This window comes from Musa acuminata, chromosome BXJ1-6, assembly GCF_036884655.1.
Source record: "Musa acuminata AAA Group cultivar baxijiao chromosome BXJ1-6, Cavendish_Baxijiao_AAA, whole genome shotgun sequence".
Classification (NCBI taxonomy): Eukaryota; Viridiplantae; Streptophyta; class Magnoliopsida; order Zingiberales; family Musaceae; genus Musa; species Musa acuminata.
In genome coordinates this window covers 38373438-38387217 of record NC_088332.1, presented here as the reverse complement: position 1 = coordinate 38387217, position 13780 = coordinate 38373438, and the positions used below count along the sequence as shown (strand labels likewise).

Genomic DNA, 13780 nt, shown 5'->3' with positions numbered 1-13780 from the left:
ATGACATGATTAACATATATATATATATATATATATATATATATATATATATATATATATATATATGTCCTTTCTTCGCTATAACCTTAGAAAGAAGATAGGCCTTTTTGTGCTGTACTCACCGAGCGATCGAGCGGCGGTTATGTTGCTCCGCCTTCGTCCGATTGCCGCCACCGCGACCACAGTGGTTCTCTCCCGGCTAAGCTCTCGCCTCTCCCCTTTGTCCTGCACGTCTCGCACGCTTCTCTTCCCGTCTCCGGTTCGCCGCCCTCTCCGAAGGCAGTCTCTCTTGTCAAGAAGATGGAACTCTTCTCATCGCCGAGGGCTTACAACCCTTGCCCAAGGTATACCCGATTAATTTCTTGATTGGTACGAGAGAATTCTATGCACCTGGCTTTCCTGACCGGAGATTTCAGGGTTTGGGGCTGGTTTTTTAGGTCCACAGTTATGAAATTGGGTAATGATCCCTGGCAATTATTCTTTGTTGGTTGTTGGTGGAAAATACTCACTGTTTCTGGTAAGATTCACCATATGAGAGGTTTCATGGATTCGAATGTTCTTCTGTCTTAAATTAGCGGTGGAATTTGGATTATTGATAAAAACCTTACAAGAGGTTGCTTGTACATGTGATTATGGAGAGCCTGGCGAGCACTATATGGAGAGGCTGATAACATGTTTTGGGTTACTGTTTTGAGATGTGAATAAAGCTCTTTGAAGCTTGGCTGTTTGATTTAGGATGGAGACTTCTCTGGCCTTCAAAACCCTCAGGCTATAGACCATGACAACTTTTTCTTGGAGCTTTGTCTTGATAAGTAAATGTCACTTGAAAATTGTACCCCATTAACCTAATATAAGGCCCTATGTGGTATGGGCATTTTCCTTGAAATCCTAGGATTTTAAGCAAGAAAACCCTAGTGTCTCCAGTTGAAACCAGCAGTTTGGCAATTCTGGTCAGTTGCTGGAAGTATGGTGATTTGAATTCCTGGGTTACCTAAGGAACTTGGAAATCCTTGAGATTACATACCTTGTTAATCCTAGCTAAGCACAATATACACATGAAATTCTCCAACCAAATACAAAAGCATGAAATCCTAGGTTGAATCTAGTCATCTCTACATTTTTGTGGTTCTGATACCGTGTATCTGAACATATATTCTAGCTGCAAAATCAATTTAATTGTTTGGAATTGGAATCTTTAACAGATCTGCCTCTAACAAAATGTTTATATTATGAATTTATCATACTCTGGAAATCAGTAGTTTGTATTCCACGGGATGAAGCTCCTTTGTCATAATGTACAGGTGTGAAAGATAATTCCAAAGCAATTGAGGAACAATATGATGTCATAGTAGTAGGAGGAGGGCATGCAGGCTGTGAAGCTGCACTTGCAGCTGCTCGTCTTGGTGCCCGGACTCTTCTTCTCACCCTCAACATTGATCGCATTGCATGGCAGGTTAATTTTGTAATTTTGACATTTATCATTGTTTTTTGTTTATTATTGTTTAAATTTCATGGCATTTCTAGGCACACTAAAAGTTGAAAGTTCATTTTGAGTATTGAGTATGTTGATTGCATAACTGATACAGCTCTTTTTTTTTAATTTTCTTAAATTATGACATAACATATTTGTCTCACTTTATTTTGAATTCTTATTTCCTGGCACACAGCCCTGCAATCCAGCAGTTGGTGGTCCTGCAAAATCTCAATTGGTGCATGAAGTGGATGCCCTTGGTGGTGAAATAGGGAAAATTGCTGATAGGTAGAATTCCCATAATGGTTGACTTTGATATATTACTAGTTTAATTTGTTGTTCAATTAATCACCATATATTTTCTTAAGCAGGTACTTGGATTCTTGAAATTGTTAATTGAATTTCTGTGAGAAATTTGTTTCTGTGGGGATGCTTATTCATGCTTCTTAATTTCTTTTGGTTCATAATTTAGTTGGGACTTCATAAATTGAACTATTTGTTTTTTGGTTTTTTTTTTTTCCACTTCTGTGTTTGTTGTAATATGTTAACTAGTGCATCATAAAGTTTATTACAATTTATTACAACATATTACAACATACTACAACAAGACAAGCTTTGTGACATACAAGATCAAGCAGCCAATTTTTTTTTGGTGCAGTATAAGCATCTTACCATTTTCCTCTTTGAATTGATATTTTTTTTGTTAAACTTGCAGATCCAGATTTTGATTTTATTTGTCTTAATTCTTGATAAGTGGAAGCTTTTTATCTGGTAAAAATTGTGCCTCATTTCATGTAATTGCAAGGGTTACCTTTGTGCCACCTGGTCATTATAATTGACCCCATCTCACTGCATTTTACTTGGAAATTTTGTAAGATTTTTCGGTTATCATCTTTTGTCCATAAGAGTTCTGGTCTATCAGAGTACAAGGTTTTGTCACAGTAAATGGGTCTCGTATACCCTTTATGGCACCACACCTAAGAACTTGTGCTAGTTGCAATTGTTCCTAGTTAAAAGATCATTTACAATTTTATTTTATTCATACACTTCATTGCAGTTGGGGTTGGGAATTGGGATTACCATCTTTGTTGCTCGCCTTCCTTAACCTGGGTCTGATAATTCTTGCTGATCTCTTACCACACCAGGTGCTACTTGCAAAAACGTGTTCTCAACCGTTCAAAAGGTCCTGCTGTTCGAGCATTGCGTGCTCAGACAGATAAGAGGGAGTATGCCTTGGAAATGAAAAAGGTTGTTGAAAGGTTAGTCTATTTGCACAAAGAATTGATTATTCTCTTTATTCTTCTCGTGCTACCTATACCTAATGTTGGCAGGTCCATGTGGGTAGTTAAGCACCAATATTATGAAGAATGTACTAGTTTATACTTTTTTGAGATAAATGTAGTTTTAACTAGGCTTTGATTATTAATGATGCTAAACCTATGTGTCTAGTTCATGCAAAACTTCAAGTATTGTGCTAATCTATTGTGTCCCCAACTTGACATGCTCTTACAAAGTTTTGCATCATCTGCATAGTGAATCATAGTGTTTGATCGCTACAGAAAATCTAAGGACAAGAATGAGTAGCCTGTTGTCAGTTTGCTGACTTGAAACTGCTGGTACCCATTGAGATTATTGTTTGGTTGATAGGTACATCAACACAATGCCGTGCTACAGAATGACAATCCTTGTTCTTGTGAACACTTTTTGTTCATAAAAGTGCTCATATTTCTTATGATTTTCGTATATAATGATCATTAATTATCTAAATAGTTTAATGTATAGTAATTATCTAAGTAGCAGTAGCAGCACAACAGATAAATTTTTAGAACACATAGGAAACATACATGTACTGATTTTCCTATGCTCTATGTATGTATCCATGCTTGATTTCCTTCATCAAGAAAATGCTATTCATTTTCATATCAAAGAAGACTAATTAGTTTCTATTTATATTTTATATCAGTATGAGTTTAATATTTACTTTGCCATAATATTGAAATTAGGATTTTTTGCATAAGAACAGGGATTCAGGAATGATTGGACATATTGTTTCAGATTCTTGATTGTTATTCTGCATGTACCATTTTTTGGTTTGAAGTTCATTCATTTTCTCAGGCGTAAAATTTTGAAAAATATCAAATTGCTTTCTGAAATATTTTGATGGGGGCATTTTAGGGGCTTTTATGAATTGGTATTACAGATACTACATGGCTTTCTAACTAGTGCTACTTTTTCAGCACCACAAACCTTTTTATCAGAGAAGCTATGGTGACTAATATCTTGGTAGGCAAGAATGATACTGTGGAAGGAGTGTCCACCTTCTTTGGCATGAACTTCTATGCTCCTTCAGTGGTTCTCACAACAGGCACTTTTATGAGCGGTAAGATCTGGGTTGGTAGAACATCAATGCCTGCAGGACGAGCTGGGGAGTCAGCTTCTCATGGGCTAACTGAGAGCTTGCAACAACTTGGCTTTGAGACTGACCGTTTGAAGACTGGAACCCCTGCACGTGTTGACTACCGTAGTGTTAACTTCTTTGGTTTGGAACCTCAGCATGGAGATGAAGAGGTAGTTACTGTTATAAGCTCATGCAGGATTGTGATAACATCAATAACTATAATTGAGAGTGTCTTATAATTAAATGTATATTATTTTGAACAATAACATTAGTAACATTCTTATAATATGATACATAGACTATAATCTCCCTGCATATATGTTCTTCTCTAACAAGAAACTTTTGTGGTTTTGTAGCTGTGCTACTCCTGGTTGAGACATTTTGAGCAGTTCTAATGTGGTTGGTTTTCTTATATGTCCTGTTAGGCCAAAGCGTGCTTTCATATCATTATCTTGTTAGCATACCTTAATGGCTTTGTCGATGACTCAACATATCTTTTTGGTTGATCATGACACAGTAAAAGGCTTTTGATTGCTCCACAATGAATGAACTTTTCTTTATGCTGTCTTTTTTTAACTAGCACAATTGTTGATTATTAGTATTTTTCAAATTTTGTCATGGAATATAAGTTATCAATTATCTAGTGGAATCATTGCTTAATCTTTAGCAATGTTTGATTTCACTCGAATGAGTAATTTGTGAAGAAATCTTGTCTTTTTATACAGATTGAATAGGTTGCCAATGGATAACTTTTAGATGAAATGTGTTCTATATTCTTTCTCTAGTCTCAGATTTAGTGGGACCTTAGACTTACCTGTCAAGTGTTCACCACTGGTGTTATTCAAGTCTCACATGGTATATTAAAATTGTGCATTGTTGTTACAAACTTCGTGAATAAACTTATGTACACTGTATACAATTACCCTGTCATGGGTGTGTAAAAACAACTCAGCTGATTTTTCCTCGAGTCAACTAAAATATAATATTATAAACTTTGGTTCGTTGATTAAAATGCATTGATCTTCCTGTGTGCAAACATGCACTGTTGAGTTTCTCAATATGTACACCCAGGGGCTCCTATTTAGTGGATCATATGGTCTCCATTTCATAGTCACAAAATGGTTTGGGAACAATATACTATAGTCAATTTTGTTGTAAAAAATGGTTTAGGAGCAATATACTATTGTCAATTTTGTTGTGAAACTGATATGTATAATTGCAATTTTTTATTTACTATTTTAACCCTTTTTTTTCTGTAACAGGTTAATTGGTTTAGCTTCGATCCTGATTACCATGTAGAGCGAGAGCAAATGTGCTGTTATTTGACACGCACCACAAAAGACACCCATCAACTTATCAAAGACAACTTACATGAGACACCCACATATGGTGGTTGGGTAGAAGCAAAAGGCCCAAGATACTGTCCATCTATTGAAGATAAGGTAGTACACTAGTATTCAGTTAGAACCTAATGTTATTTGTTATCAAGGAAGAGCAATTATCCTTGTTGCACCCTGTTATTTTTTTATTTCATTCTGAGTCTAGGAGTTAGTTGTTATCAGGGAAGAGCAATTATCTTTTATTGCACCTGTTATTTTTTACTTCATTCTGTCTAGGAGTTAGTTGTAGGTATCATATCTTTTCTCTTAAGTAACCACTAACTTTGTTTTCAGATTGTACGATTCCAAGATAAGGATTCCCATCAAATTTTTCTAGAACCTGAAGGCCGTACTGTTCCTGATCTCTATGTGCAGGTTGTTCTTTTTCTTCTAAATCAATTATAATTTGGAGTGTTTAAGTATGATGATCACTGCAGCATTCAGTGACCTTTAATTCTGTCTTCTGCATTTTGACATACTGTGAATTGTGCAATCAATGTAGAGGATATTGGCTTAGCATGTTCTACCATTTAGTTGATCAGAATACCTGCATGATGTTATAATATTCATTGATTTGTTAAGGATTCCTGATTGGTTCGTGATATCATTATGCTTCAATGTTTTATGTGTAACTCTTCTACATTTTCTTGGATCTCCTCGCATTCTTGTTTTAGGACATGCATATGTAATTTATCATGCTTTCTTTTGTTCCCTTGGTGCTGCTATATGATATATAGTTCATCTTCACTGTTTTATATATTGAATGACAACATTTTTCTGTCTGATAGGGATTTTCTACTGGTTTACCTGAGAGGCTGCAATTGACACTTTTAAGAACATTACCTGGACTTGAAAACTGTTTGATGCTAAGGCCTGCATATGCTGTGGAATACGACTACTTGCCTGCCCATCAGTGCTCTAGATCTCTAATGACGAAGAAGATTGAAGGTTTGTTTTTCTCAGGTCAGATCAACGGAACAACAGGTTATGAAGAAGCTGCAGCTCAGGTTATGCATTGTGTAGTCCTGCCACATTTGATAGATTCATCTGTTTTCTTGCTCTTATCATTTAGGACCTAGATTGTGGTACCTCCGTATAAAAATAGTGGACTTAGTGGAGTATACAACTTTTGAGGTATTTTTTGGTTTCTTTTGTTTGATGTGCAGGGTCTTATTTCTGGGATTAATGCTGCTAGACATTCAGATGGAAAATCTATTATCATTCTTGAGAGAGAAAGCAGCTATATTGGCACTTTGATTGATGATCTTGTAACAAAAGATTTACGAGAGCCTTATCGCATGTTAACGAGGTATTATGTGTTTTTATTTGAAAACTTTTGATGTTTAGCTCCGCTGGAGATGACTATTTAATTGGCGAATGAACTTGTCTAATATAAAGAAACTCAGATAGTTGCAATAAGCAAAGCACTGAACATTTGTTTGAGCTTCATGCATTATGATGCGTATGTTTTGGATGTCATGCACTGATGGCTTGCTTTTGTTCATTGGCAATACACAAGGCCCAAGTAGTTCATGTAGATTTTTAACTTGTGAATTCTCACCGATTCCACTTGTAATGATGTTTTATCTACTTCAGCCGTTCAGAGCATCGATTACTTCTCCGTGCTGACAATGCAGACAGCCGGCTGACTCCTTTGGGGTGGGATATTGGTTTAATAGATGAAAGACGCTGGAACTTATACCAATTAAAGCAAGCTCGAATATTGGAGGAGAAAGAACGTCTGAAGTCTGTACGTATTTCAGGTTAGCTATCTTTCTCATATATTATAAGACAGTTCATACATCAGGACCTTATTTTGGGTTTTATGATCGTATATGGGGGACCGCTTGCATCCGTTGGATATTATCTGCCCTTTTTTATAGTTCATCACATGATGTGATGGTTCTGTTCTAATAACAGGGGGTGATTTTGCTGCTGAAGTTAGTCATTTATCTGGGCAACCAGTTAAAGATTCATCTTCGTTGGAAAGCATTCTAAAAAAACCACATGTAGAATACAAGGTCCTTGACAAGCATGGCTACGGTAATGAGCTTTTATCCAGGATTGAGAAAGAATGCGTTGAGATTGATATAAAGTATGCGGGCTTCATTGCACGCCAAAGGAGCCAGCTGCAACAGGTTAATTATTTTATCTGAAATAAGTGGTTTTCTCTGCCTAGGGAAGCTAAATTGGATTTTAAAAATATTCTTCATTTTTTTTCGCTTATGCAGATTCATAATTTGCATCAATAATTCTAAGTGTATATATCATGATCTGCCCTAGAACATAAATCTGAAGTTCAAATGAAATATTTGATTGGCTCCTTGCATCCCATTATCTTCTTGAATTTAGGAGGCTGAAAGAACAAATAATTAACATCGTTACATATTATCAGACCATCCAATTTGTGTTGTTTGTTAAAGCTTGTATCTTTAGCTGGCCTACCACAAGTCATAAAGTTTTCTCGCTTTTCCTAAGCATCAATATAAGATGACTTAGACCCAATTGTTGACTATGTGGAGACAGTTATTTAAATCATTTCCTCCAATATGGATTCAGAGTAACGTTTGCAAATATTGCAATAATCACCATGTGCTTGGTATCTTGCAACTTGTCTATGCCTGCCTCTCTTGTCAGCTCTAGATTGCTTTTTCTCAGTTCACATTCTTTTTATTGTTGAAATAACCCTAAAAAGTTAATGATAAGCTAACATTTTGGATTCTCTTAGATATCTGTATTACATCTTCAAAGGTACCATAATTCACAAATCTGTTATTTTCTCCAGTTTTGATGGTCAAATTGACATCATTTAGTTTCATAGGTACTGGCAAAGCAGCATCTTGGTTGTTTTTGTTGGATTTTGCAAGTTTATCATCTACATTGTTTGTTTGATCTTCATACTATTTATTGATTCCAACTTGTGGCTATAGGAGAATTTCAATAGGTTAAATGATCGCTAGAAGGGATCCCATCGCTTGATGTGCTATATACCAGATTTTTGGTCTAGTTTTACCCTTTATTATACCAACCATTAGTGGCTTGGTCCCTGATCTGGCTTAGCCTCATACTGATATGTACTGAAAATGCTGGGCAGTATACTGTGGTTGTTTATTCCTTGATATGAGGTAATTTCTATTATTTTTGTTTGGAAACTTCCGAATAAACTAGGAAGTACCTAACTACCTGTTGAAACCGTATGAGACGAATAATCCTATTTTAAAAGTAATTATTGCTGATATATCAGTTCTGTTTAGAAGATAGAGTAAACATATAATAGGAATTATAAGACTGTAGGCTTGCCATACTGTCTTAATTTTTGCTACATTTTTTTTCTTTTTGTCAGATTGTTAATCAACAACATAAAAGACTTCCAGAGGACTTGGATTACTATTCGATGACAACTTTATCTTTGGAAGCACGTGAGAAGCTATCAAAGGTATGTAACCTCGATAAGATTTGCTTTATGAAACTGGTGATCTTGTTGGGTGTTCAAAAGGAAAGCTATGAGAAGTCTAAGAACAACATCTCATCCATATTAAGTGTTTGAAGCAAAGTCCATTATTGTGATGCAACCCATGGAAGAAAGTTTCTCGATCCATTTGATACATTACTAAAAGAGAACCTATTTTATCATAGCTATGTTTCAAGACTTCCTATATGGCTTCTCTGCCATATCATTAGTTAGATCCTCAACCTCAGCTAGGTTGAATATATATATTAAACTGTTGATCAGATTGATACCATGAACATTTCAATAGCCTCAATGACATAATTAGAATGAGAATGAGAGTTTTAAGTTCTTAAGTTATAATCTAAGATGACGGTTAACCTGACTAAAGACCCAATTACAATACTAAAGCGAGCCAAGTTTGATCGAAACTGACACGATTCGGATATGATTGGCCAATCAGATTATTATTGCACCAGGCATGACAAATGTGTTGTTTTGTTTATTATTTTTCATGTTGCCTCGGTGTAGTTTTGATGTTGTTCTCAACAGATCTAGGTGACGGGAAATTTAGCATAGCTGACACCAAGTAGTTGGGTTCTAAAAATTTATTGCCATCACTAAAGAAGTTTGATCTTGATCCAGCTTAAAACTGTAGTTTATCAACTGCATGAATTTTGTGCAAATGCTAGAAAACTCTATTATGTGGTGCTACGATAAATTTTGGCAGGTCAGGCCACAAACGATTGGTCAAGCAAGTAGAGTTGGTGGTGTGAGCCCTGCTGACATGACAGCTCTCCTCATTTGCCTAGAAGCTAAACGCAGGATGGCCAGTGAAATGAAAAGGCATGGTTTAGTCAGATCAGCTGCAGATGATCTTGATGAAACTGAATCTTGTTTAGCTACTGCACGACGTGCTGCCGGTGCCTAATATGAAACAGGAGATGCAATTGTTCCGTGCACCGTTCTAACTGTGATTCTGTTTACAGAGAAGATGCAAGTAAAGTATATCACTGATGTCATTTTAACAAGCAAAATTTTGTTTTCCGTTCTTTTGGATTTGCTAACTCAATCTGTCCCAGCTTCTACTGGGATTTTTTTGAAATTGGCAGGTCTATTTTAAGTCTGAGTTGGCGCATCATGCAGTTTTCAGACAATGTGGCTGATGCTTGGTATTCAGGTTCCATGCGCATATGCAAGTTTGATTTGAAGACAGAACAAAGAGCCAGAATATGAGGTTGCTCAGAATGTGGTTCCCAAGTCATGCTAAGTAATGCGATCAGCTCTTCAGGGCTTGCATGCTTAATTGTGTCTTAATGAAAATTTGTGTAATTTAATTAAGCCTCCGGAAGGAACAAGCCCTGCCCTTTCTTTAAGTCACCTTTATTTATCTGCCAAATATGTTGAGACTGCTCATGTTTCTATTAGTGTTCCATCGCCTCACATAACATTATTGTAATCCTGTTGTTCAAGTTTTGAAGTAGGTTTTTTTGCTTGTGGGGATCTTAGGCAACTCAGCTCTATGTATTTAACAAACAACATAGAGAAGAATCAAGTTCTCTCGAGCAATGTAAAGTTCTTTACATATTATTTTGTCACCAGCAAACTCTCAAAGAGGAGAGATGAGATGCTATTCATTTCTATTCTCTACTCAGTTTGACGGCTGTTATATATATATATATTATATATATATATATATATATATATATATATATATATATATATATATCAAGAATAGAGATTTATTACTGCAACGCTGTATAACAATCAATCCCTACTTGGGAAAAAGCATGGAGATTTTTCGAGTAGAGACCCCTCAGTCAGGTCAATTATCTGTCCAATAAAAATAAAAATGATTAATTCTAACAAAATTTACCAGCCAGTTGAACACTCATTTCCTGCCTATTATGCATGTATATACAGTAAAATATGATAGCACGTGCATGACATCTCTTATTATATCAAGTAAGTTTCAAGATGAATCATTCTCCTAACAAGTACATCTAGATCTTAGTCCAAGAGGGATGGATCATTCTCCTTCCCAAGGACAGCCTAGATCTATCTTACATGCACTCTCACAGTCCAGGAGGGTTAAGGAAATATACATGCCCACCGTCTGTGATGATATTTGTCTTTGAAACACACAAATTCATGGGTGAAAGCATGCCCACCAGCATCTGTTGGTTGCTGAAGCAGAATGACTTGCTGTTGCAAATGACTGAAAACTATATAATCATCATCATCATGTTGAGCATTTACTTGGGGAACAGTTTGCATATGTTTTTGATGGTTCACATACTTATCAAGTTGCTGATGTAATCCTTCTCTTCACACAAACAAAAATGATTTCTAGACCAAGCAGCAATTGCAAACCAAACTTAAAAGACTTTCAACAGGTAATATTCTGGACAACTTAGAAATCCATCTTACTTGTAATTCTCATAAGAATGAATTACAATAAAAACACTACAGAATGTTATTCATAATGCCCAACACATCAAACAAAATTACGTGACGCCCGGATCGGAATCATACTCTTTTCCACCATATCATCTCCTTAACTATCAGTCTTCTCGAGAGCTGTTAGAGGACAAATTAACATACAAGTTAACACGTGTGTCAAGTAAATGAGTCAAATGTAATCCACATGGAAGGTAATGGATTCGAAAGAGCTTACTGTTGTAGTTCAGTAACTTCTCAATAAGGTCAACATGAGTCATAAGCATTCGCCTACAGCAATAGCGGACCAAGCCCAGAGCATCCAAAGCATCCCTATAGATTCATCATTTACCAACCATTATCCGATGAACCACAATGGGCACAAGAATGTGAAATGGACATGTACAACTTGTGGGATCACTTAATATGTAGAGATGCTATGCAACTCAATGAAGAACACCAACATATGGAAATAGCAAGGTAAACAATACTCACATGCATGTGATTTACTACATGGTCAACATTAATATAAATGTCAGCATATGTCATGTTCGCTTCTGTATGTGCCCTGTAAACCATGTTGGTGGTATTACATATGGTGGATTCAGATGTGACTGGACAAGTAATAATACCTAACAATTAATTGTGAAAATGCAGTGGCATGAAGAACAGGATGCATGAAACCAAAATTTAACAAAATCAAGAAAGCCTGACAGAAATCTCATATGCTGAGTTACGTTGGTTATGGCCACACATCAGAGTTGATGACCACACAGCATTAAGAAGGCTTGACAGAAAGAAACAGTGCTTGATGGTTCACAAAATTCTCACATTTAATCCATAAAGGTTTATTTGACCCATTAGTGACAGGTAATATAGAAACGATGTTCTAGATGAATTATTAAAGCTCCAAAATTTCTTTCTCTTGAATCCAAATTCAATAAGATTGAAGTACACCACTAGATTTAGTAATTTCGTATTAATCTTCCATAATTGATTGCCTTTTGGCTTCACCTTTGAATCAATCTCACTTGTTATTTATGCAATCGAAGCCAAGTGGTCAAAGCCTTCTCAACTCACTCCCAATTGATTTAGGAAATGATAGGGATAATTGAGACACTTTTGCAATTTATACTTGTAGGACTATCTATTATCTTTCGATGTATTTTCCTCATTATTCTTCATAGTTACTCCTATCTTATATCTATATGGAGTACAGAAGTACTACTAGTCTAATATGATTATAGTATAAGTTAGACAAGCAGTTTAATATGAGAAATGGCATTGGAAGTCAATGGAATTTTGGAGAGCGACACAATTATTATAAAAGGAAGATTTTTCCCCACAAGTCCCCTTGGTTATAACTATATATATATATATATATATATATATATATATATATATATATATATATATATAGTTATTTTCTAATAGTTTGGAAGGATTTTTCTAATATTCTTGATTAAATGAAGCCCTGATAAATAAGAGGGTCATATCCCATCACCTTATGAAGCTGTCAAATTGATCCATTAACAACCTTATTGACTATTGTTTCACAGCACAACAGTCTGCAAAAACCTTTGAAGCGAAATAGATCCTGTGTCATACGAATTAATATTGCCCCTCATGGTCCATCCATGATTGACACAACTTGGAATGTGTTGAGCAATGTCGAAAATACAACAATCATTATTCAAACAGTAAAAGCATATCAAATAATTGAAAGAACTCATATCAAAACCCACCAATAAATCCAAGAAAATTTAGATCAAGTGAAAACATTTTAGTAATACTACAGGAAGAACTAAGGATGTGGTAAGATAAATGGACAAGAAGTTCCAATAAGGAAAAGTTTTAGTTATCTTGATTCGATTATTCAACAAGATGGAGATTATTGAACCTGCTGGAGAGATTGATGAAGATATTGTTCATAGAGTAAAACTAAATGATCAAAGTGATGATGAGCGAGTGATCACCCGATCCCTTTAAATTAGAAAAAAGAAAACTATCTTGATAAAAAAAATTAATAAAGCAAAAAAAAGCAAACTACCAAAGAAAACATCGATCAGACTATCCTTACCCCTCAGTGTAATCCGCCTGGAGAAGGTCGAGATACGTGTCCCATTTGTTGCCAATGACCTAAACCAAGATCCAAAGAACAGCCCCAAAACATCAAACCTAGCAGGAAAGAACACAAAAAAGGAGGAAACGAAAGAAAAACGCACAGAACAAAAACCCTAGATTGATCGGGCGACGGACGCGAATCGCCAGAGCAATCATAAGAATAGACAACATCAACAAGAGCGTGAAGGGGAGAAGGAAGAAACCTTGCCGCAGGTGAAGCAGCGCACAGGGATGATCATCTCCCTTCGTCTTTCCTTTCTTCGCTCGCCGACTCCGGGACTCGAAGGGAAGGGCGTGTAGACTTAGGAACTGGAGTGGGATCCTCTCCAAGATACCATATGGTGGTTATATTATGCTCATATAATACTCAAAAATCTTGGAGAGGATCCCAACTCTCGTCAAAAGACCCTTCTATCCTTCTCTTATTTTTTTCTACGAGCCTTGTATGTACCTTTGGACGCCCAGCAAGTGGCTCCCACGTGTATTTAATGGTATCTTCCCAACCACCACACGAGTATTAA

The 13780-nt window shown here is 36.0% G+C and overlaps 2 protein-coding genes across 5 annotated transcripts; one reads left to right on the top strand and one right to left on the bottom strand.

The window, feature by feature from the left end:
* The first annotated feature begins 85 nt into the window (after positions 1–85).
* LOC135676852 (uncharacterized) lies at positions 86–10294 on the top strand. 4 transcript variants are annotated; one of them, XM_065188503.1, is made up of 14 exons: positions 86–344; positions 1302–1453; positions 1668–1759; positions 2617–2730; positions 3709–4039; positions 5132–5311; positions 5543–5623; positions 6037–6255; positions 6415–6557; positions 6845–7011; positions 7169–7386; positions 8592–8684; positions 9427–9696; positions 9809–10294. In XM_065188503.1, exons 1-13 carry the CDS (start codon positions 143–145, stop codon positions 9625–9627), a joined length of 2193 nt encoding a protein of 730 aa, XP_065044575.1. In that variant the 5' UTR covers positions 86–142; the 3' UTR covers positions 9628–9696; positions 9809–10294. The 4 variants fall into 4 exon arrangements, with proteins under 4 accessions (XP_065044575.1, XP_065044572.1, XP_065044574.1 ...); XM_065188500.1 differs by having other exon boundaries at positions 9779–10294; XM_065188502.1 differs by having other exon boundaries at positions 9427–9701.
* Positions 10295–11061: 767 nt separating this feature from the next.
* LOC135676851 (DNA-directed RNA polymerase subunit 10-like protein) lies at positions 11062–13618 on the bottom strand. The gene is made up of 4 exons (XM_065188499.1): positions 13463–13618; positions 13216–13274; positions 11374–11468; positions 11062–11276 (listed from the first exon to the last, which is right to left on the bottom strand). Exons 1-4 carry the CDS (start codon positions 13496–13498, stop codon positions 11254–11256), a joined length of 213 nt encoding a protein of 70 aa, XP_065044571.1. The 5' UTR covers positions 13499–13618; the 3' UTR covers positions 11062–11253.
* Positions 13619–13780: the final 162 nt, after the last annotated feature.